Genomic DNA, 23,494 nt, shown 5'->3' on the forward strand with positions numbered 1-23,494 from the left:
CGCGAACGCGCGCATGTTGGCGAGCTCTCGTTATTCCCGCCGAAGTGACGCAACCGACCACCCGTCGGTCGCCCGTGTCTCGGTCGATATGCATGTTCTGTTAACGGCGGCTGGTCGGCTGGCTGGCTGGCTGGCTGGCTGGGCCGTCCAAGACATGGCCGTCACGTCAGCAATCACAAGGCTGACTGACGCCCTCATCGACCTCTGTACACACATTATGCACAACACCAGTGCTGGGGAGTAGCGTGCCAGCAACTCGGCGCTTGGTGTACGCAACCATGTCGCTGCGTCGTCTCGTGGGCCCGACGAGCCTTGTCAATGTTCGCGCAGCTTGTTTGTTGGAGGAAAGAAGTAGACGTAAGCTCGCAAGAGCAGCGAAGATTCCATGCGTCGTGTGTATGCGCCTCAGGCCACGCTCGATGCCAGTTGGATGGCCGAACTTGGCTCGGTGCCATGGGCCGCGGGAGATGATGCAACGAGAGCAGCGGCGGTCGGCTGACCTTCAAATGCTCTGAATGAAGAGGAGGACATTGGGAGCACAGTGGGTTGGTTGCCAAAGAAATGGAGAGCGATTACAAGGCAGTGGAACAAACAGGTGCGGGGTGATTGCTTGAATGCTCCCTGTAGCCCTGTATCATTTCACAAGCTCACATGTCCAAGTCTGTAGGGAACAAGATGTGTTGGATCACTCCCTGTCTACACATATCTTTTGAATCTTACAACTTGCCAACCCGACAAGCCCGCGAACACAACCCCAAGGAGCATCCGAGCAGTCCAGCCAGAAGGTGCGCGCCATCTCTTTTGCAACCATCCCTCTGTGCGAGTCTTGTCGTTTGCTGCGAGCACACACGCCCCGGACAGGCTAGCTGTCTGGCACACACGCTCCGAGCCGTCCCAATGCTACTCTTCTCTAGCAAAGAACAAGTGAAAATTCCGTGACAGGTACAGAACCAACGTCGTGGCTCCGACATTATTGTCAAGAGGTGTGGTCCAGTGTCGGTGGCATGCCATGGCAACGAACCACGTTTGCGTCTTGATACTCACCCTAACTGTACGTTCGTGGCGCTTGGAAGCGGATGATTGGCCAAGCCGCAGCAGCCGGCCAGCGCGAGAGTAAAAGGAGACGGGACAGAGGAACGGAGCGGGGAGCAGGAGCAGGAGGAGAAAACAGCAGAAGGGCAAAAGGGCAGAAGGGCAGAAGAGCAAGCCTTCACCAGAGCATAGCCTATCAAACCAATCATATGGATTACACAATACATCACCAAAGGGAATACACGGTGGCGCTGACGGCTCAAATATTTGAGGTTGCATCAGAGTGCCAGTTGCGAGTCTTGAGATGGACGGGAGTTGGGTTGGATCCGGCTTGTTTGGGAAGCGTTGGCAGTGCTTTTTGGCAACGACAATGACGACAGCTTCGCGAGACTCGACTTTCAGACTTGGTGTAAAACAGAAATAAAGTGGTAGAATATGCGGAGCTTCTGGTGCTGAAAATGAAAATGGACATTTTTGACTCGGCTGCTTCTAGGAAAATTTCTTCCTTCCATACGCTTGTAGTCGTCTATCTGCGAAGGGCTTGTTTTGAAAATTTGAGAGGGAAGCACGGTGGTTCGCAAAAGAAATGGCAACTCCAGGTCGGGGGTGTTCAGATGCTTCTGGTAGTTGTGTTTTGTAACTTGGACATTTAGCAAGTTGACCTTTTGTAGAGCAAGAATGCGTGTACAGGGAGTGATCAAGCACATCGCGCACAGAACGACTTTGGGCGCTTGAGCTCACGAAAGGATAGTCACAGGGAGCATTCGAGCACCCCGCACCGCTTTGGAGTCGCCATTCCTTTTGTGGCCTACAAAAAGTCTTCTGGGGTTTTATCGTGAGATGTGAAAAGGAGAAGGAGTTGAAACTGTGAGCACACGACAAACAACCTAGGAGAAACCGAATACGAAGCCATTGCCATGTTTTTGTTCCAACGATAAGTGCCGTGGCAGTGCGCATAACGGGCGTTGCTGAAATAGCAATGGCGTGTGACGTGGGTGGACGCTCAAGATGGGTTTGGAGTGCGCTGATTCGAGCAAGAAATAGACGACAGATTACGCCGAAACTCTGCTTATAGTGACACCGCACCTACTTTGGGATAGAGGGTATTGATTTTGTATAGCCGGTTGGCAGACGAGTCGGACCGGGACGAGGCAAATATATGAGCCTGGTGCAATGTAGCAGAATTAAGGTTGGGTGGAAAAGGCGCCTCATGGATGGGATGGATCTGCACCAAGCAAAAATGGCAGATGGGCTTAGCGTAGGCAAGCCATCCAATGCCGAGCCACCAGGGCAAAGGAGGAAAAAATAGAGAGAAGAGGAAAAGGAACGAGTCAGGCAAACTCGATTACAGATACGGGCCAGGCCACTACTACAGCGAATATACTGGAGACGTGGATGGACTAGGAGTTGGTTTTTTTTTGGGGGGGGGGGGGGGGGGGGCCACACATGACAGCCGCTGTATGTCAAGTGATGATGGGAGAAGTCGGACTTGAGAAGAACAAGTGATGTCAGTCGGGTGCTGGTCATGATCCTTGCGGATTCACATGGCAGGCTCCACATGATCTGCCCGCGTTGAGGTTGTGGGAGGGAAGATGGTGTTTTCTCTCCGTTCGCGGCCGTCGTCTCAGGGCCCGTCATGTCGCACAGTTGCATGAGAAACCGTGTCGCAGTGGCAGACAAAGCCGCACTGCATCCGTTTGAGCGGCGCCGCCAGCCGCATCGAAGGAAGCATCGAAGCTTTCGAGAAGCCTGTTCCTGCTGCTGAGGTGCGGCTCAGCTGCAATGCACCAACCAGCGCTGTGCAGGACGACGACTGACGACGACGGTGATGATGGTCGAGGTCCACTGTACACGTCCGGGTCGAAAGAGTTTTCAACTCGACGTGGCATGGTGGCATCGGTACAGCCCGTACAGTATTATTATCTTCTCAACTTCAACATGTCAACCAACTCTCCATCTCCATCATCCCTCGCCTGGTAGCCCGTCGGCCGGCGCCTCATCCGTCCCCAGGCTGGCTAGCCGCCGCCAAATGGCAGCGCCACTGTCTTCTCTGCTGTCTTGGCTGCGTGCATTCCCTCGCCCGCCTTTGTCCGCCTTCTCGCCCCTTCTTAACAGCCGGCGCGTCTGCCTCTTCTACCTCACAGTCTACTGTCGTGTTGCACTCACATCCAAATGTGCATCCAGCATTGACCGTAGCTAGGCCAGTGACCCCCCGACCACCTCACAGGCACAGCAAGCTGCAGCCTTCGTTTCAGGCGCATCTTGCTCTCACCACCCGCCGCCCATTGCCAAAACCAAAAGCCCGCATCCCTGGTCCCTTCGAGGCCGCCGAGGCCCACTGACTCGAACGCCCGTCGAAACACCGTGCCAGGCCTGACGACCGACAGAGGTACTCACGCTGGCCTGCTTCACCAGCACCACAGACGACAAACTCGTCCAACCTGCGCCCGTCCCTCCCAGAGACCAAAGTCTCCACCACCATCCTCTCTGCACGCTCCCACTCCCACGTCCGCGCTAAACATACCAAGTCCCATCCACCCTTCCCGTCCGCCATCTCCCACCGAAACCACCTCGACGGGACCCCATCCCATCCGCGCGCCGCACCCTCCCCCGACTGCCCCAGCACCGCCAGCGCCATAAATCGCGAGCAGACGTGTCCATTGCGCTCGATCCACGCCCCAAATTCTCTCTTCTGAGACCTTCTCCTGCACCGCGCGAGTCCCGCCGCCATTCGTCCTCGTCCTCGACCCGCCGCCGTCCCGTTCCACACCCCCCCGGAGACAACACCACGCTCGCTGTCCTGTCCACCTTGCTCAGCTGTTGCGCCGTCCCTACCCAGCATTTTGCTGTCGGGAACCTCGCCTCCCGATCCGGCGGGGGGCTGTAATCCCAGAGGAAGGACCATTGCGCTGGCCCACGGCGCCACGCGACAATGGACCATGGGGCGTGCAATGTCATCTATGTCGACCGGCGGGCGCATCCAGAGCGTGTGCGGAAGGACAATGTGGCAGCCGGCATGAACGCCCGCGACGCCCGCTCCGCCTCCTCGCAGGGTTACTTCAACATTAGGAAGGCGGACACGGTTGAGGTCCTGTCCAACGTGGAGACGCTCTTGTCCATTTTCAACGAGAGTATGTGGCCAGCATGCGGCACCACCTTTCATCCGCCCCAACACCTGCTAACAATCTCACCGCAGTCGATGTGCATCGGTCCGGCTCCGCGTGCCTTGATAGCATATGGAACCTCTGCAACACTTCCAACCTCGACAATTGTCCCGTGCTCGTCCTGATAGACCTGCCTTATGACGAGGAGCGCCGAATGAAGCGGTTATCGCGAGAGCCTCGGACCCCTTCGCCCACCGCTGCCAGAGGGACCCCCGACGTCATCGAGCCAGAAGATCTTTATGGCATGCATTTGTTGAGGCACATCTCCGCCGAAGTACAAGATCACAGGCTGCCCAGACTCGTCATACCAGTTATTATCCTCAGCGGTTTGAATCGTGAGGAATCCGGCAGCGACACCTCGTCACCCACTCCTGGCGGCTCGCGCGTGCTTACCGACACGGTGCGATTGGTGCGATACTTGGACGCTGGCGCCGTCGACGTCCTGGCAAGTCCTCTGTCAAAGGATCACATTCACGGCCTCGCTATACACGCGTACAGGATAAACAAGGAAGTCATGAGGGAAAAGTCGAGTTTTCTTGCGAGCAAAAAGGCGAGGAAGGTGTCTTGGGTTGGCGTCAACGAGGAAAAACCTTTTGCCTATCTTAGGGAGGCCATGGTCTCGAATCTCATGGGAAACATTTGTTGTCCAGACACAGCGCGAGACACATTGGATCCGAGGTAGGCGACTATTGTTCATTGGTCGCGCACTTTTACTGACGTATCCAGCGACGTCGAGGTCAATGTCGAACGCCGTAAAGAGGTCGCCAGGGCGGTTGGCACTTGGTCCTTTTCCGCACACAATTTCAACGATGACGAGCTCCTCTACGCATCGCTAGTTATGCTTCAACACGCATTGAGTATGCCCGAGGTGGAGCGCTGGCGCATGGCTGAAGGTTACACATTGCGATCCAATTTGCGCGAACGCGACTGACATTGCACATCAGATGACTTGATTATCTTCCTCCTTGCGAGTCGCAGCGCCTACAACGAATTCGTCCTTTACCACAACTTCCGTCACGTCGTCGATGTACTACAAGCATTGTTTTACTTTCTGCTCCGGATTGGCGCTCTCCCGGCGTATCCTGCCGGCCCCCCCGAGACGGTCCAAGAACAACCTCCGATCACTTCTCTACTCAAACCTTTCGACTCACTAACCTTGCTAATATCTGCCATTGGACACGACGTGGGCCATCCCGGTGTCAATAATGCCTTTCTTGTCGCTCTCAACGCCCCCTTGGCGCAGCTGTACAACGACCGCTCGGTTCTGGAATCTTTCCATTGCGCCGCCTACTCGCAGATACTGCGCAGATATTGGCCCGGTGCTTTTGCCGACATGGCCATGCGCAAGCTCATGATTACCACCATCTTGGCCACTGACATGGGCCTCCATTTCAAATACATGGCTGATCTCGGAAACCTGCAGAAAAAGTTGGCTGACAACGACGGTGGCATCGACGGTCTGACCCAAAAGGTTCTGGATGAAAACCGCGATCTGATGTGCGGGTTGCTAATAAAGTGCGCGGACATCAGCAATGTGGTAAGTGGCATCAAGTCTGGCGGCAGTGGCGGTTGCGTCAAGTAATCCGTCTGCCTGACACTAATGCGACGCTTGTAGGCCCGAAATTTCGACACTGCTGCTCGGTGGGCTGCCATCCTCACGGACGAGTTTAGCAACCAGGGTCAGATGGAGGAAGAGCTTCAAGTTCCGACTTGTCTTGTGCCTGGACCACCAGTTCGCGACGACATTGTCAAGATGGGCGAGTCTCAAATAGGCTTCATGAATATTTTTGCCCGGCCACTGTTCGCGGCCGTCTCCGAAATCCTTCCCAGCATGAGATTTGCCGTCGACGAGATTGTCGCGAATGAGGGCATCTGGAAAGAAAAAATTGTACAGGGCAAGGACAAGCAAAAGCCAAAGACTGATTCAAGCATTGGAGGCTTTGAAAACAGCTTGATCCTCGAGCAAGCGCGCAACGAAAACTCGCCAAATCTCGACAACGTCTCGGAATCTCGGCCTTCAGAACCGGTTCGCTCGCAGTCAAACACCAGTTCAGTCAAGCGAAGGTCAATCTTTCTTCCTACGCGCGTGAATGGCTCAGACTCTTCTGGGCGCTCATCACGAGGCCCGACTCCCCCGACCGAGACACGGCGCTCTTCACTTGCCGCTGTCCCCATTCCCCGTCATCTGACTCCTGGAAATGGCAATTCAAATTCTCAATCACGTCGCGGAAGCGCCGATGCAAGCTTAACAACCATCCTGGTAACCCAAGACCCGAGCAAACCCTCCGAGAATATGAAAAAGAAGGGCCTGCGCTTACGCTCGCAGTCGCCCCTTTCCAAGCGTCGCAAAAGTCGGCAAGAAGCTCCCTCCAACCTCCAAATATCGTCGAGACCAGATTCGCCAGTACGTCCCTCGCCCAGCTCGTCCAACTACTCACCTTTGCCCGACTCTCCCGCATCATCAAAATTTCTGGAGAGGGCCGAATCAGATTCACCAACATCATCAGAGACTGACTTCGTCCAGCCGCATCAACCCGACAGCCCTGGTTTCCCGCCAACAGCGAATGGACAAGTCCACGTCAGCAAACGACACCGAGCATCTCATTCTGGCCCCAACAGCCCGGCTACTATTGATCCCAAGCACCTCGTTCCTCCGGCAGTCCCCGAATCCCGCCCCATTCCGCCCAAGCCGCACACCTCGGACGGCTCTCCTCAGGCCCCTGGTGCCTTGTCCGGCATGCAGCCCCCAGCGGAGACGCAATCGCGCTGGAAAAGGAACCGCCACAACCGCAAAGGCTCCCTCACCCCTACCGCGGCAGAGGCCGTCGCCACCCCTGGCACCGGAACCAGCAAGAGCAGTACGTTGTACCAAGACGACCCTCACACGTTTGAGGGCACGGGGGAAGCACCAGCACAGAGCCGCCCAAAGAGCAGGGGAGGCGTGCTTGGTCGATTCTGGCGCCGGAAAATACGCGGCGACAAGAGCCAGGACATGGGAGACGTCTCCACTTCAGGTGTATCTCCTGGGCGAGATCAGCCGCCCCTGTCACCTGTGCCGCCGAAAACACCCGTCACGAGCGGTGCAGCCGGTGGCAGGAGAGGAAGCATGCCACTGCTTCCAGGCAGCTATCCGGATACGCCGCCAAGGTTCCAGCGCGCGGCTGAGGAGAGGTAGTAGGGGATAGAAAGCAAGCGCGCAAAGGGATCATCTTGGACCGACGCACAGACTACAAAGTCTTGGAAGGGCCAGTCGAGGGCCTCGGACGTTTCCACACCACGTGGCACAGCACGTCTATCTCCTCCCCTCTCCTTCCATCTTGATTGCATCCTACCAACGTCGGCCACGTTTTCGTCTTTCCTCCTTAATGTGCCCGGGTCTGGCTGGAGTTGGGATTAATATCTGGCGCTATGAAAGCGAGGACACGAATGAAGCATGGGCGAACGACGGGCATGAAAAGCAATGACACAACTTGGCGCTATCGGTGCGGTTTTTGCTTCTTTGCAACCAAGAGCCAGCTCTGCCCTGTGCTCATGTGGCGCACGGCACACGATGTAGAGGACATCACCTGCTTCCTCCTTCCCTTGATCTTTTTCCATTGACATTGCAGCTTCGAAAAGCGAGTTTCCATCGCGTCAGAGCAATCTGGTCGTGCGTCTGGCGCTTAGCAAGCAAAGCTCGACATCACGAGCCCTATGGTGGACATTCCAAGCGAGATGTACCGTTGAGATGTACTTTTGGTCGTACACCATTTTGCTTTTTCTCGGTTACGTCGACGTTCCGGGAAGTTTCCCGAAGTGGGACCATAACGGGCCGCCATTATTCTTGTTACCTCGTCAATCACCACGCCAACTGGGCCTTAAGATTTACTCTTATTCGCCGCGACTCGACCGCGCGCGCCGCACCGGGCTCTTCTCTCCAAAACAAATCACTCCTTTAATCACTGAATTTCTTTGTTTGTCTGCTTATTAGAGCGGAAGGAGCCATGACGACGACGTGGCGGACCATTTCGTCTCCGTACTCGCTTCGCCAGCACTTTTCGCTGCTGCCGTATCAATCCTCCGCGTTTTGCACCTATCACATTAGACCTCTTCTCTCTCCGCCGCCACATGGAATCCTCCATGGTCGCACACATTATTCCGGTTTGGTCGCGGTCGATCACGCATGACGGCAGCTACTGCACGGCTTCACTCAAATTCAGACTTCGTTGTCTCCTCGCGTCGTTCCTCGCAAAGGGGGAGACAGACACACCAGTCCCGGCGAAGCTCTGAAGCCTAGTCGCTCAATCAAATCTTCCTTACCGTCAGTCCCGTGATCCGCCTTGTTCTATAACACACGTCTCTTTTTTCTGTTGTCTCCTCCTTCTCGGTTCCCTCTCCCCAGTGTTGGATGATGTGGTGTCATTTACACTTTTTTTTTTCCTTTTCTTCTACTCGCGTGTCCATCGTGGTTGGTCCGCGCCACCGTCGGTGGTTCGCTTTGGGCGCTTCGACAACTTTCCCCGTTTTGTTGTCGTTGTCGTCATGCTCCGTCGTGGCGCTCGCCCTCCCCCCCTGTCTAGTGCCTCATATCACCACGTTGGGGATTCTGGCGGTTGTTGTAGCTGTGGTTGCGGTCGTGGTTATTCCACACTCGATGCTCCTTCTGCTGCTCCTGCTGCCGCCGCTGTTGTCGGGCTACGTACGTACGTCAGTTGTCAACGTGTCTGATACCCCCCCTTCTTCCGCTCTTGGGGAGTCCGAGGGAAGATGAGCTAGCTGCGCTGCGCTGCGCTGCTTGCTCCATGTATCCAGCCTCTGTTTAGTCCTCTTTTCTTGGTTTCAAACTTTCTGAACCGCTGTTCCGTCGTTGTTGTCGTTGTTGCTTCGTCCACCCTTTCTCTTTTCGTTCCTCCTCTTCTTCTTCTTCTTCTCTTTATAGATACCAATGTTGCACTTGCGGCGGGGGGTTGGTTGCACTTTTTAGTTTTACTCTCCTCTTTTGTCCCTTTTTTTTTTTTTTTTTTGCGTTCTCCTCTTTATACCTGTTGCTGTTGCTGTTGTGGTTGTGGTTGATATGTTGTGGTTGTCGCGGAGGTCGGGCTCGCCGTCACGTGGCGAATCGTAGTATTGCTAGTGTCATCAGTAGTCAGTCTTATTGTTTGGTCATCGCCACGGGGGGGCCGGGGCCGAGGCCGTCGTCTATCGTCGTCGTCGTTGTTGTCGCCGTGGATGGAAGAATGGGTGGATAAGTGTCTTTTTGAGTGGGTTGGGCTAGGCCGGGTCGAGGGAAGAGACAGAGGAGAGGGAGCGCGGGAGGCGGGCAGGCAGGCAGGCAGCTAGCCATCTACAAAAATCCTCATCATCATCATTATCATCATCCTCGTCATCATATCGTAACCGTCCAAAAAAAAAAAAAAAAAAAAAAAAAGACGCTGTTCTACTAGTCTTGTCGAACCGGCTCTCTCGTCCAAAAGCCACGAGTTTACTGTGTTTACCCATGCCTCGACCTACCACCTCCATGACCTACCCCCCTGACACCCGAAGAACATGCATCGAGCATAGCAGTAGCAGTGAGCATGAGCAATTAATTGAGCATGGAATCAAGCGTTTGGGTTTGCAAGTGAGCAAGAGTGTGATGTGAGTAGAGTGGCAACAAATCAATTAGTCTCAGTCCTTCAAAAGCAGGTGTGGTGTGGTGTATGCGTGCACTTGACGGCAAGCAAACAACCAAACCGATTCAACCACGGACTGGAATGGAACTACGGAGATGGGGGACGGGTGGGTATACGTGGGAAGAAATGCAGCACAAAAAGGGGGGAAAAGAGGAAGAAGCGAAAAGCCTCACGTCCAAAAGCCAGCCAGCCAGGCATGCATGCATCTTGACGACGACGACGACGACGACGACGAGGGGTGAGCGAGCCAGCCATCAGGGGGACCGCTCACTCACTCCCTCCTCACTTGCCAACACCACCATCGGCAGAAGCAGCTTCAATCTCCTTCTCATCTACGTCGGCGTCGACGCTCCCGACCGTCGACACGACCGTCAGCGTCGACGAGCTGACGCGCTTGTGCGGATGTGTCTGCGTCTGCTGCGTCTGCTGCGGATGCGGCGGGGGCGGCATCGGCAACTCCTTATCCCTTGCCCCACCACCACTCATAAACGACGAGCTCCTACTACCCGCCGTCGCCGAACTCGTCGTGCGCGCGCGCGAGCCCGGCTTGCGTTTGCCCGTCGGGAGCTGCTGCTGCTTTGTCGACGCGCCACCCTCGTCGCCCTCGACCTCGACCTCGGACACGGCGTGCAGCGAGCGGTTGCCCGTCGTCGCAAACGAGTGGATGGAGCGCGGGCTCATGGGCGGCGCTGCGGAGAAGAGGCTGGGGCTGCGGGGGACGACGCGCTTGCCGAGGGACGAGCTGGTGGACGAGGCGGACCGGCGGTTGAGGGAACGAGAGTGGACTGGTCCTCCTCCGCCGTTCGCGCCCGCGCCCGTCGAGTCGGACCCCGAGCGAGAACGGCTCCGCGACTTTGTCGGCGACGACTGCACCGCCAGCGCCTTGAGGCGCAGCTGCTCCTGCACCGTAGCGGGCGTGCGCGCCGAGGGGACGTCCTTGTGCGGGGAGGTGCGCGAGGCGCGCGGCTTGGGCATGTAGAAGCCGGCGGGCGAGATGTTGGAGATGGAGAAGGCGGAGCGGCTGGTGGCCGTCGAGGGGGGGCGGGGCGACGAGCGCGCAGTGTTGGCCACGGAGACACCGCGCGAGAGGGTCGATACGTTGCGCGTGTGACCGCCAGACGCCGGCGTCTGCGTCGTCGTCGACATCTCACGCTGGCAGCCACCGCCGCCCTCCGAGTTGCTGTTGAGGCGACGCCGGCCAGAGGTCGAGAAGACCGAAGCCGCGTCGCGCGAGAGCCAGCTGCCGCGGCGCGAGCGGCCAAAGTGGCGGCTGTACCAGCAGGGGTAGTCGTCTCTGACCTGGACAAAGGCCGCCTTGCACTGGTTCCACGACGTGGCGATGTAGATGGTCAGGTTGCAGAAGCCCTGCATGGGCAGGACGATTGCCGCAATGAGGTTGAGGCCAAAGTTGGTCTGGTTGGGATGCGTGAGGCTGTAGACTCTGTTGGCGCTCGATGGCAACTGGTCGATATTGTTAGTAAGAGGTATACTACGATGTGGAAGATTGGCATACCCAGACGAGAAGGATCGCCAGAAACATCCAGATGGATACGACGGCGTAACCAAGGGCGTTCCTGTTTGGTTGCAGACGGGCCAGGGAAGGCTTCCTGCCAGTAGTTGGGCGTTGTCCTTCAACGTCAAGGTCCTGGGGCATGGGGCGCCCAGCAGAGATACTGGCAGTGTGTTCGGTCTCCGTGACCCAGGGCGTCTTTGGGACAGAAGTAGAAGCAGGGTCAGACTGGCCATTGACAGGAGCGGTCGGGTTGGCGGCCCATCTCTCTCTCCAGCTGCGAGTTGTGGGAGTCCGGGTAAGGGTCTGCTCAGGTGTCGGGTCCGAGATGGCGGCATCGCCAGTGTCTCTGTTGCTTGCAAACGAGGTTCTTGAGCCCGCGCCGGACCTGTCGCTGTCGGCCGACTCTTCAATGGCCTCCGAGGTAACCTGGATCTCCGTGATGCGAGTGACGCCGTTCGAGGTCATCGTAGTAAAGGGGTTCTCGATGACTGAACCGGGATCCGAGCTGTTCTCGAATGCTTGTAGAGCCCGACGTTCTCTCCAGATCCTACCGCCCGTCTTGGCATAGATGAAGAAATTCGCGAGGATAACAAGCCTGTCCCTTGTTAGATGTGGAGTTTTCTTGAAAAAGGCTACTCACCAGACAGGGGCGTAGAAGAATGCGATGCGCATCCATTCATGGCTGCTGGAAACCCAGCACCATAGCTGCATTGCATTAGCCGGGATCGATTTGATCAAGGCGATCAAGACTTACAACGGCCGGGCCGTAGATGCCCGTGTCCATGGTAACGTCCAAAATGATGTAGAGAATCGCGGGTATGAAGGGGATTCCGTAGCAGGCGAGGATGTAGTACTTTTCGTATTTACGGAGATCGCGGGAGGTGGAGTTCCTGGAGATATTAGCAGACGAACAAATCTCCTGGTGGACGTGATACATACTTGAAGAAGGTCAAGTAAACATTCAGAGCCATGCAAAACGTCCAAAAAGCATCAGCCGGCATGAACCTGTATCAAGTTTTGTCAGTGATGATACGACGCAGACCGAATAATCACCAACATTTGAATCAAGAAGCCCTGAAAGCGACACTGCGCTGTCGCCCCATGATCCGCCGTGATGGGACCAATGGACATGATGGTAGCAATGTTGGTGAGGATGTTTCCGACAGAGGCATAGACGATGAGCCTGTTGATCGGCTTGCGGAAGATCGGAAAGGCCCAGAAGGTGACGAAGATTATGAGCGTGCTCACAAGGGAGATTGAGGATCCCACACGCTCCGCAACTTCAATGCCATATACCTGTTTGGAATTCATGGTTGAATGTGTCATTTTCGCGAAACTTGAGCCGTGGAGACGAAACCGGAGGACTGATGGTCGCGGGGAGGCGAGTCCCTCCTCGCGAAGGGTGAACTTGAAGTCGACACAGGCGGGTAGGGTCAGGCTGGATGCGGTTCGAGGACGAGGAGGAAGTTGTAGGAGGGTTGGATTGACATGGGAGAAACGCTCCTCGACTCCAGGCAGCGGTGGTTGGTCAGGGTCGTTGAGGCGAGAGCGCACAAGCCGCCAAAGCGAGAAGGTGTCGAAAAAGTGGCGACTGATCGAAATTACTAGACTCGTAACCCTTTCACGATGAAGAGCGTCTTCCGCACATAGATCCGGCAGACAAGTAGGCCAGTGAGAAGAACGTGAAGTGTATCACAGGGGAAGCGAAGATGGATGATGAACGCCGGCTCTGCGGGTCAGCAATTCGATAATGTCAGAGTACGAAACGGTTCAGGACGAGAGAACAGACGAGGGGATAGAGGAGCGCTGCGGGATTGCAAAGCAAGTGGTTAACTATGGAAGCTGTGGGGATACTAGGCGCAAGCCACGGCGATGGCTAGAGAAGCCACCAAGTGTTTTGAAAGCTCTGGCCATGTACAGATCGATGGGTATAGAGAGGCACAGCAAAATACTGCACCAGTGGCAAGTCTGGAAACATGGTTTCAATGGACTGCAGCTGGTCGACAACAGTATCGGAACAATTTCTTGTCGTCTTGGGTGGTTAGGTGGTTAAGCGGATCACGTAGACTAGCGCTACACAGCAAAGCAAACTTTGCAAAGATGACCGGCCGGCCACACAAGGCGGGTGTAACAGCGGAGCGGGCGACGTTGGAGTAAAAAAGGATAGGGAGGATGGCGTGGAGAGGTGTCCAAACGAAACACCAGATGACAGGAGAGTTTAGCCGTGCCGAGTCCCATAGAGTGACGCGCAGGCGTAAGCGCTGAACCGTTTGCAGAAACGCGGGACGAGGCCGATCGACTAGAGCGTCGAGGCTGCGGTAAGCCCCGTCTGTCAGCTCATCTCCACGTCCACAAGGCTTCGTTCTGGGGCTTTCTTTACCTCTGCCACCTCGTGGCACGTAGTCCTGCTCGTTTGCTCATGTCCACCTCCCCATATATAGCAAACACCAGTGCCCTCTTCTTGCAAGAACCACTCCACCAAGCCTCTCCAGGGCACGGATATTATTCAGCTTATCAGCCCTATCGACAAGATCCACGGAAGATCAGATCCTTCCCAGAAAGCTTGTAAGATTTTCGACGAATCGTCGACTCCAGGAGCGAACCCGAGTCGAGGGATGGTGGACGGACGCTTAATTTCCAGTATCGTCCATTGCCCATCTAGACTGTGGCTGCATTTGGATTAGCATATCAATTCGATGCCGACGGAAACCCTCGCTGCCGCCAGGTGAAGACATTCTGTCAAGAACATCTCTATTCATCTCGTCTTCAGCACCGACAAAAAGAAGCAATCCGCCCGTTTCTGTCCCATTTCGCCTGATTTTGGCCGACGAAATTCATGAAAAGAAGACTGCAATTGGATGAGATGGGTGGGGTATGAAAGGTTTCGCAAAGTTGACATGAAAAACGCAAAGACACAAAGGGTCAAGAAATTCAAAGCGACCGAAAAAAGGAAAGGACAAGAGAGATATGATGATCACTCGAATCCCCTGAGGGATCCTGAATGATCATCATGCTGGAGGACGCATCATAGACTAAACGACAAGCAAGATGGATGAAGAGATGGGTGACGTCGGAGAATGCCCCAGCCACAAAGTGCCCACTCCCTCCCCACAATTCTGGTCTTTCTCGCTTCCCCGCTGACACAATGGGTTTTCATCTGTGTCCTAGAAACTTTCCTCCAGCCTCGGGATCATTTGATACGAGTGGTGGGGGCTGCGCAGTCAGAGTTGCGCTTTTGGGGACTCAATCCCACACGACCCAACAGTGAGGGAATTGGGGGCAGTGAGACCCTGTATTTTTGCACATCTGTCAAGCTTTGCATGGTGTCTTCGCAAAGCCCCTGTCCAAAAGACCGCAACCTATGATTGAAGCACACCAGCCAGAATGAGAAGACGACTCAAAGCTGATCGAGCAGCCTCAATAAGGGCGCCCTTGGCCGTAGGGATAATATTGATTGGTGTAGATGCCTTGTGCCTCGTGAATATTGCCTGGCAATGTCACAGAATTAGCGATACGGGAGAAAAGGAAAAATGGCAGAGGGACGGAGGGGCACGAAGATGCTGGATCATCTTAATAAGCACCTTGCGCCATCTGGTATCCACTGCCCATTTGTCCGTGCGCCTGCTGATGCTGCGCCAACTGCTGCGCACTGATTTGCTGCTGCTGGGCCATGGCTTGGTGGACATCTGCAAACCATGGATGCTGCAATGCTTGCTGAGCCGAGATGCGCATTTCAGGGCGCAGTTGAAGCATTGAGCTCAAAAGGTTCAAGCCTAATTGATCGATTTGAGGCAGAATGAGACGCAGGTCCTGAGTAGCATAAACGTGGAAGTTGGGCTTGTACTCTGGGAACTGGCTGATGCCGGGCCAGCTGCGCTCAGAAGGCGTGCCCATAAGGCGGAAAATCTTTTGCAGTTGATCCTCGTTTGTCGTGCCAGGGAACAGTGGCCGACCCGTGTACATCTCGGCCATGATACAGCCGGCACTCCAGATGTCGATGCTGGTGTTGTACGTTCGAGAGCCAAGCAGGACATCAGGAGCACGGTACCACAGCGTGACAACCTCGTTTGAGAAGGTGTTGACCGGAATGCCAAAAGCGCGTGCCAGACCAAAGTCGGCTAGCTTGAGCTGACCCTTGTTGTTGATCAACAAGTTCTGGGGCTTGAGGTCACGGTGCAAGACGCGGTTGTCGTGACAGAAGGCGATGCCGCGCAAGAGTTGATACATAAAGGACTTGATGGTCGCTGGGTCGAGTTGGCCACGGTCGCCGCGCGAGTCCATGTACTTCTTAAGATCCTTGTCCATGTACTCGAAGACGAGCATCAGCTTGTTCTCGGTATGGATGACATCGTGCAGCGACACAATGTTCTCATGCTTGAGCTCCTTCATAAGGGAAATCTCGCGGATGGCAGTGGAGGGAGTTCCCTCTTCCGAGTCAAGATGAATCTCCTTGAGCGCCACAAACTCGCCAGTCTGCCTGTTGCGACCTTTGAAGACCTGAGCAGTCAGCAAACCGGCGGCAGGAAAAGGTATCGTGGAGGACGTACCGTGGCATAAGTTCCTTCACCCAGCTTCTCCAGCTGCTGGAACGACGATGGATGTCTCTTGTCCATGACGACGATGCTATGGCCTCCGCCCAAGTTTCGGATGCTGATGGTAGAGTCGGAGCGGTTCTCGAGCGAGAGAGTTGCGACGTGGATAGGCTTAAGGCGGGTCGGCGGGGGACGGCGGGTGTAGCGCGGGTCAAAGAGGATAGCACTCGCAGAGGTGAGCTGTTCGGCGATGGCGAGGGGCGAAGGAGGAGCGGTAGAGGTGCGCGAAACGGAGGCGGAAGCGGAAGCGGAACCACGCGCAGAGGGTGGAAGGGGAGCCGTGGTGATGGAATGGGAGGCCAGGCGGCTCTTTGTACAAGAGCGGCCTGCAGGTGGTGGTGGGTCGATTTCGCGCTGTGTCGCTGGTCGCTGATCGTTGCTCGGGCCAGGGATGCTGATTGCTGAAGAGGGCTGCGCCTGAGTCGTGGTGGGGAGAGCGAGAGCGAGCGGCGCCTAACATGAACACGCTAACACCACAAAGCCGCTTAACAGTCACGCATCACATGGCGCCATCCGCCTGTCTCGTTGGTTCGTTCCTTGTCTATTCTTCTTCATCTGTGGTGCAACTGCACCTTGCTGCTATCTACCTGAGCTCCCTATACTTTTACATCCTCGCAGCCAGCATCCATTCTTCCATCGATCCATTTCCAGCCGTAGCAATCATCTTCATCAAATCGTCGTCTCATCCTAGACCCTCCTCATATCTCTCTATCCGCAATGCGGGCTGTCTGTGCCAAGCTGAGCAAGTGGCCAGCTGTTTTCCGACAATCGACGCCAAAATCAAGTGCAGGCGCTCTGGAAACCATCTCCGTGAACCCCGGTCTGTTATTAGCCGCGTCGCTGAAAAAAGACGCGCAAGAGGGGTGGTGGATAGTCCGGGCCTGACTCTTTCAAGCGGGCCGCTAAAAACGTCCGTGGCCGGCGTGTAGCAAACGGCGGCGGGCTCGAGACCCTTTCTTCGAGCTGAAGCGAAAGAGCAAAACAGCAATCTGTCCAGGGTTTGCCAAGTCGTTTGTGAAAAGCAAATCTTTGGGAGGGGGAAATCTCGACCGCCTCCATGTTCCTGGTGCTTGGGTGTATTCGCGTTCCGCAAGTCGTGTCGAGCAACTTTCTCTCAAAACCAAGTCCCAACTCACGTGGGCTCTTCACCTGATGACTCCCCAATTTTCCACGGCCCCCAGTCCACCGACTCTCTCCTTCTTCTTGAATGCGTTCCAAAATCTCAAGGTTTCGTCACCTGCTCCCGTGACAATGACCTGTCCGTCTGGACTCATCGCAAGGTAAAGGACACGGTACGTGTGTCCTGTCAGACTGACGACCTGCTGCATGCTGGGGTACTTCCAAACGATGATCTGGTTCTGGCTGTAACCATGTGTTGACACAATCTCGTTGCTGTTGCGGCTCCACGCAAGATTGCACACTTGCGATCCGGTGTCCAGGCTGGACAAGAGATTCGCCGGAGCTGTCGAAACATTCGGCGACGCGGGGTTGGATTGGTAAGCCTGAGCAGCAAGGGACGAGGACGACGGGCCGTGGGGAGAGATGAGGGTGTTCCAAAACTTGATGGTTCGGTCGGCTGTACCGCCACCGGAGGCCAGGAGGCCACGCTGATGGGGACTCCAGGCAATCGCTTTGACGGCGGCCGTGTGTTCGCCCCATTTGAAGGTTGGCTCCGCGTTGAGGTTCTCCCAAACCATGAGTTTGTTGTCGTTGCCGCCAGACGCAAGCTGACCGTCCTCACAATTCCACTTGAGACCACAAACTTCCTGCTTGTGGCCGACGAGCTTCCGGAGCCACTGGTCAGGCTGGCGGACATCACGGTGGTAGATCAAGCGATCGCGGGATCCCGACGTCAAGATGTGCTCGTTCCACGCGAGGGCGCCGACCCTTGCCGTATGTCCCGTCATGGTACGAAGGCGGCGCTGCGTCTGGGCATCCCAAATTTGAACAAAGCCCTTGTTAGTGCCGATCGCAACATGGGAGCCCTGTCGACCGTTAGTTGCGGGACAATGTCTTGCCCTGGATGGAAACGCTTACCCTCTGGATCCAGTTGACGCTGGTCACAATGTCGTCGTTCAATTCGCAAAGCTTAGTGACGCGGCCCGAGGATGAATTCCACATGTAGACACATTGGCCAAGACCAACGCCGAGGATGTTTTGGCTTCCCCAATCCACGAGGTTGAGGTAAAAGTCGTCGGCGAGCTCCGGGGCATCGAGCACCTTGTACGGCACTTTTGGGACAGCTCGGGGTGTTTTTCTAGGACTCAAAAGCATCGTCTGGCTGCTGTACTTGACCGGCGAGAGGCTGTAGATTTCTGACCTGGTGTTGAGGTTGGGTCCATGGCGGTGAGGCGTCCTGTGCGGAGTGGGGTGTCCAGAGATGCTCTGGTGTCGCTGCGCTCCATATGAAAAGAGATTTTTGTGGGGAGTTGACGGTGTAAGGGCGGGAGCAGGAAGTGAAGAGTTGCGGAGAGGAGGGGTTTTGGCTCTTGATGGATCATGAAGTGTTGTCGTCTCCATATTTATACTCTGAGGGATGGTATCATCAAACATTTCAGAACGAAGAAGCGAGCTATACGTGCGGTTCGCTTCTTCAGCTGGAGAAATGTCAGTCAAACAAGATACAGGACTGGTGGCGCATTACACGTACTCTTCTGAAAGTGAAGTTCATTGTGCGGCGTCCTCTTGGTTGACTTGGACGGCGTTGCAGGCGATCCATCTTCATGCAACAAGGTAAAGCTCGCCGGAAAGTCTTGGCCTGAGCGGTTTGGGATGAACCTATTCTTGGAGTTAGCATACAGTCCTGGTCGATATCATCAAGACCCTGAGGTGGCGGATCGGACGACTTTTGGCACCCTAGCGGGACCGAGGTGCCATGAACTTTTACGCCTCGTGGCCAACTGACCTGTCTCCGTAGACTCGCTGCCTCTTCCGGCTAGGACTCCCGGTCGGGGTGTGCTCTCTTCTGCCAGCAGCTTCGAACCTCTCCAATGCCCTGCTGAGAGCCGTAGCATCAACAGCCTCGGAGCTTGTTCCATTGCCGTGCGCGCCGCCGCTGGTCAAGTTGCGCTTTGCGCGCTGGGTCGGAGGGGTCTTTGATTCGGGAGGAGAGATGAGAGAGGGCGTGTGGGTTTGGTTAGGCGCAAGGCCCAGGTCTTCGTCGGCTTCCCTCATGTCGGCGCTTCACCTTGGCCCGGTCTTGTCGGTCGCGAGGTCGCGAGGGTTGCGGGCTGGGCGCGGAGCGAGCCGACGATGGAGCAAGCGGTCGCAGAGCGAAGGAGGGATTGGAATGCGTCGTGGTTGGGTGGAATCGGGAGTTGGTGTTGTGTGAAAGTGGCCCAGCCACCCCTTGAGGTCGGTGTTTGTTGTTGTGGCAGCAAGCGGGCGTGGAGCAGTAAAGCGGATCGGCAGCGGGCCGACGAGCTCACAGCGTCAGGTCAATCGTCGCGCATTTGACCTATTCGGGCCACGATGGAGAGGGTGGTGCAAGAAAGGAAGGGCAAGCAGGGCGCGAGTCGCGTCGGGGGGCGGCGGCGGTGGGTGTGGGTGAGGTATGTAGATGGCGGTCAGGTACTGGTTGGTTGGTGGTGAAGCGATAGGACCGGTAGGCAGGCTTGGACCCGGACGGGCAGTCGGACGGGCAGCCAAGGCGTCGGACGCTGATCGGGCAGAAGCTGGGGAGTTCCTGGGAGAGGCCGAAGAGCACACCACAACAGCCAATTCTGATTATTGAAGTCGGAAGAGATGATAATCAAGTCAGAGAAGAGTGACAGTTAGGACGTGGACGTGGTTCTAGCGCGACTCGTCTTTGTTTTGATCATCCTTCAGCGTCGACACGTCCAGAGTCCGCGTCTATTGGGCCCCACTAGCCAATCACCTGCCACTACCATCTGCTACACCCGCCGCCGCCCTGCGTCACCTCTCTTCCTCTACCACCATACTGCTCTTTCTCTCTTCGTCAGCAATTTTGGCATGCCCACACCCACACTGCCGCTGCGACTCATTTCCCGCCCTGTCTCCAGAATGGCTCCCTCTCTGCAACACGCCGAGGACTTTCTGTCCTTTGTCAATGCCTCGCCAACCCGTGCGTCACCGTGCCTTGCCTCAGACATCTCCCCGCACCCCATGCATCCAGCTAACATACTGCCCTCTAGCTTTCCACGCCGTAAAATCCTCCATCGAAAAGCTCGAAAAGGCTGGCTTTACCCAGATCAAGGTACGAACTGCACGACGACATTGGACAACAAAGGAAATCACCAAGTCGGGGACTTCCTGGTGGATAAGGAAGCCTGTGGGGAGCTGGGGAGCATTCAGGCTCCTAGTGCCCGAAGACATAGAATTTTTACTCTCTGGGTGCATGGTTACAAGGAGCAGTCGGCTGCTTGCATGCGATGACTTGGATCTGAGCTCTTGTGCTGGGTCGCGAAAGAAATATCAAGTCCAAGGCAGAGCTGCTTGACTGCTCCCTGTACACCCCGTTCGAAGAGATAGAATTAATACTCACTGAACGGATGGTCACAAGGAGCAGTCGACTGCTTGCATGCGATGACTTGGACCTGAGCTCTTGTTCTGGGTCGCCAAAGAAATACCAAGTCCAAGGCAGAGCTGCTTGAATGCCCCCTGTGCACCCCGTCCTGGAGTCGGCACTTCTATTACTTTCCACTGCTACGAGGAGCTATATATGCTGATGCGCTTTCTAGGAACGCGATGCCTGGTCATCAACTCTCAAGCCCGGCGGAAAATACTACCTGACCCGCAACACTTCGTCCCTCGTCGCCTTTGCCATCGGCAAGCAATGGAAGCCCGGAAATCCCATCGGCATGATCGGCGCCCACACTGATTCGCCCGTGCTGCGCATTAAGCCCGTGTCAAAGAGACAGGCCGACGGATTTTTGCAAGTGGGCGTCGAAACTTACGGTGGAGGTGTGTTAAACCCCCACCACCCACCCCCTAACCCTGAACATTTATATACACCTCAAGAACCATACTAACTCTCTTTGTCGGCCTTTTTCATACTTGGTTTGATCGCGATCTGTCCATCGCTGGAAGAGTCTTGGTCAAGACTGCCGACGGTAGCTTTGAGCAAAAGCTCGTCAAGGTCGATAGGCCCATCTTGCGTGTCCCTACTCTCGCCATCCACCTGGAGCGCACCCAAGACTTCAGCTTCAACAAAGAGACACAGCTGTTCCCTATCGCTGGTATGGTCGCCGCAGAGCTCAACAGGCAAGGCAAGAGCGAAAACGAGAGCACCGACATGACGTCCGAGAATGACTCCTTTGAGCCCCTGAAGACGCCCTCCGAGAGGCATCACCCATACATTGTCGAGATCATCGCGGAACATGCCGGAGTGCAGCCCTCCGAGATTCAAGATTTTGAAATGATCCTTTACGACACTCAGAAATCTGTCATCGGAGGGCTGAACAATGAGCTCATCTTTTCCGCCCGCCTAGACAATCTCATGATGTCTTACTGCAGCGTGGAAGGCTTGATCAAGTCGCTTACGAACCCTTCGACCCTCGACAACGATCCCACGGTCCGTCTTATCGGCCTCTTTGACCACGAAGAGATTGGCTCGCAGACTGCTCAGGGTGCTGACTCCAACCTTCTCCCTGCCGTCATCCGTCGCCTTTCAGCCCTACCTCCAACCGATAGCAACAGCGACAAGTCCTACGAGCGCGTCGACGTCGACGCTGCGACTGGTTTCGAGCAAACCCTGGCAACCTCGTTCCTCATCTCCGCAGACATGGCTCATTCAGTCCACCCCAACTACGCGGGCAAGTACGAGTCCCAGCATCGGCCAGAGCTCAACAAGGGTACCGTCATCAAGATCAATGCCAACGCAAGATATGCCACCAACTCGCCTGGCATTGTCCTTCTCCAAGAGGTCGCTCGTCGTGCCCGGAAGGCATCGACCAACGTCAACAAGTCGTCCGATTCGACCGGTGTTCCGTTGCAGCTTTTCGTCGTTCGTAACGATTCGAGCTGCGGTAGCACGATTGGCCCAATGCTCGCTGCCAAGATGGGAGCCCGCACTCTGGATCTGGGCAACCCTCAACTCTCTATGCACAGCATCAGAGAAACAGGAGGTGCCCACGACGTGGAGCATGCTGTGAACCTGTTTGAGAGCTTTTTCGAGCACTTTGGAGAGCTGGAGAAGAAAATTTTGATCGATTGAGGGCACACTGGGTGGCGGAAGAAATGTCAACTCTAAGATCTGGCGCCAAAACGACGAGTTTCAAACCACTAAGTCGATATGTTTCTGCATAGGGAGCATTCGAATGCTTTGCCACTTAAAGACTTGGTTATTTGAGCTCGTAGACGGGTAGCCACAGGGAGAGTTCAAGCACTCCTGCACCATCTGGGAGTGGACATTTCTTTCGCGGTCGCTGTGAATGGGTCTGGTTTTATGAGTAAGTGATGCTTTCGACGCTGTATGAAAATCAATTGAATTCCAAGATTATCGCACGAGACATCTCGAGGATTCTTATGTGGATGAAAGGTCAACAGGGCTGGCAGCTCTTCTAATCTTGAGGCAGGTTTCGTTTGACACATTGACTGGACAGGATTGAATGATAATCTTTCGATCTCACAGGCTCCGGACCACATCTATTCTTTTTCTACCCTTGTGTCTCAGCCGAGTGGGTTCAATGATTGGAAAAGCGTGGGGGGAGTTTCAGACGCAAGATCTGTTTGGTAATAGGAAATGATGGATGGGAGAGATCCACCAGATCATAGCCGACGAAAGAAGTTGCAGCTCCGAGGCTTTGCACTGCTAAGGAAGACCGCAGGGACACGGGCAGCATTCAAGCGCCGAAGATCTTGGAGATAGAGGAAGATCTTGGAGATAGAGGATGTTTTCTCTACGAGAACGGACAGCAGCAGCAGTCAAGCGCTTGCGCCTGAGTGTGCGACGACTTGGAACCACGACGAATCTCTTTCGTCACCTTCTCCGAACCAGAAATGGCGCAGCCCGATCGTGCCAGACCCAGCAGTTTGGGAACCGGAGATCACACGAACAAGATCGAGGTCGAGTCTTCTTGCTAATCATCAGGTACAATCGGGCCTTGTGCCAACAACGTGGTCGACAAGCACTCGACTGCTTCTCACGTTTCGATTCCAAAGACTCTTGAAACTTCCAGATACGATGAGCTCGAATCTTCCGTCCACCACTATCAACGACATCTCCCTACTCCTCCTTGCGTGTGGGATAATTTTGGCAGCAAACCCATCCGGAACAAAAGAAAAAGAGGCGTGAGCAGGTGAGCTCCAGAAGGCTTGTTGGATGCCAATTACGGAGAAACTCGATGCGCAGGACCCAAACCGCCGGGAAGCATCCATGGCAACAAGATGAGATGTAAAGAGGAGTATCGTACGAGCGCAAGTGGCTGGCAGATCTGTGGCGCGCATCCACACGGGTGTCGATTGGTGCGAAGAGCTGCAGGGCGCCCGTTTGGTCGACCCAACATCTCTGCTTCTTCCTCTCGTGTCACCACACGAGAAACAACTGCGACTACGGACCGCGCACCCGCAAACCTCACGACG

The 23,494-nt window shown here is 55.4% G+C and overlaps 5 protein-coding genes across 5 annotated transcripts; 2 read left to right on the plus strand and 3 right to left on the minus strand.

Annotated features, from left to right (window-relative positions):
* Positions 1 to 3,964: 3,964 nt before the first annotated feature.
* On the plus strand, positions 3,965 to 7,371 carry BKA78DRAFT_352573 (uncharacterized protein; the record flags this gene model as incomplete). Its single annotated transcript, XM_066891379.1, has 5 exons — positions 3,965 to 4,163; positions 4,229 to 4,874; positions 4,923 to 5,089; positions 5,141 to 5,733; positions 5,812 to 7,371. 5 exons carry the CDS (start codon positions 3,965 to 3,967, stop codon positions 7,369 to 7,371), a joined length of 3,165 nt encoding a protein of 1,054 aa, XP_066744043.1.
* Positions 7,372 to 9,994: 2,623 nt separating this feature from the next.
* BKA78DRAFT_313546 (uncharacterized protein) lies at positions 9,995 to 12,793 on the minus strand. Its single transcript, XM_066888394.1, has 6 exons — positions 12,418 to 12,793; positions 12,300 to 12,365; positions 12,115 to 12,250; positions 12,001 to 12,065; positions 11,361 to 11,955; positions 9,995 to 11,308 (listed from the first exon to the last, which is right to left on the minus strand). The coding sequence occupies exons 1-6, from the start codon at positions 12,684 to 12,686 to the stop codon at positions 10,130 to 10,132; spliced, it is 2,310 nt and encodes a 769-aa protein (XP_066744044.1). The 5' UTR covers positions 12,687 to 12,793; the 3' UTR covers positions 9,995 to 10,129.
* A 2,137-nt stretch (positions 12,794 to 14,930) lies between these two features.
* On the minus strand, positions 14,931 to 16,616 carry BKA78DRAFT_331356 (kinase-like domain-containing protein; the record flags this gene model as incomplete). The annotated part of the gene is made up of 3 exons (XM_066889869.1): positions 14,931 to 15,857; positions 15,908 to 16,259; positions 16,561 to 16,616. 3 exons carry the CDS (start codon positions 16,614 to 16,616, stop codon positions 14,931 to 14,933), a joined length of 1,335 nt encoding a protein of 444 aa, XP_066744045.1.
* A 373-nt stretch (positions 16,617 to 16,989) lies between these two features.
* BKA78DRAFT_130117 (WD40-repeat-containing domain protein) lies at positions 16,990 to 19,322 on the minus strand. Its single transcript, XM_066882572.1, has 4 exons — positions 18,858 to 19,322; positions 18,603 to 18,730; positions 17,990 to 18,549; positions 16,990 to 17,937 (listed from the first exon to the last, which is right to left on the minus strand). The coding sequence occupies exons 1-4, from the start codon at positions 19,124 to 19,126 to the stop codon at positions 17,098 to 17,100; spliced, it is 1,797 nt and encodes a 598-aa protein (XP_066744046.1). The 5' UTR covers positions 19,127 to 19,322; the 3' UTR covers positions 16,990 to 17,097.
* A 653-nt stretch (positions 19,323 to 19,975) lies between these two features.
* On the plus strand, positions 19,976 to 22,127 carry BKA78DRAFT_331358 (peptidase M18; the record flags this gene model as incomplete). The annotated part of the gene is made up of 4 exons (XM_066889870.1): positions 19,976 to 20,036; positions 20,107 to 20,168; positions 20,653 to 20,879; positions 20,933 to 22,127. The coding sequence occupies 4 exons, from the start codon at positions 19,976 to 19,978 to the stop codon at positions 22,125 to 22,127; spliced, it is 1,545 nt and encodes a 514-aa protein (XP_066744047.1).
* Between the last annotated feature and the right edge of the window lie 1,367 nt (positions 22,128 to 23,494).

This window comes from Phyllosticta capitalensis (assembly GCF_038381095.1).
Source record: "Phyllosticta capitalensis strain CBS 128856 chromosome Unknown BKA78scaffold_5, whole genome shotgun sequence".
Taxonomy (NCBI): Eukaryota; Fungi; Ascomycota; class Dothideomycetes; order Botryosphaeriales; family Phyllostictaceae; genus Phyllosticta; species Phyllosticta capitalensis.

What these genes read in the sequence shown, in the direction of transcription:
- BKA78DRAFT_313546 (XM_066888394.1), bottom strand. Translation starts at nt 12,686, where the DNA reads ATGACACATTCAACCATGAATTCCAAACAGGTATATGGCATTGAAGTT. An exon ending in CAGGGCTTCTTGATTCAAAT is followed by an intron (nt 12,366 to 12,417) that starts GTTGGTGATTAT and finishes AACTTGATACAG; the next exon opens with GTTCATGCCGGCTGATGCTT. An exon ending in TTCTTCTACGCCCCTGTCTG is followed by an intron (nt 11,956 to 12,000) that starts GTGAGTAGCCTT and finishes AACAAGGGACAG; the next exon opens with GCTTGTTATCCTCGCGAATT.
- BKA78DRAFT_130117 (XM_066882572.1), bottom strand. Translation starts at nt 19,126, where the DNA reads ATGAGGGAAGCCGACGAAGACCTGGGCCTTGCGCCTAACCAAACCCAC. An exon ending in CAGCGAGTCTACGGAGACAG is followed by an intron (nt 18,731 to 18,857) that starts GTCAGTTGGCCA and finishes CTCCAAGAATAG; the next exon opens with GTTCATCCCAAACCGCTCAG. An exon ending in TGAACTTCACTTTCAGAAGA is followed by an intron (nt 18,550 to 18,602) that starts GTACGTGTAATG and finishes ACATTTCTCCAG; the next exon opens with CTGAAGAAGCGAACCGCACG.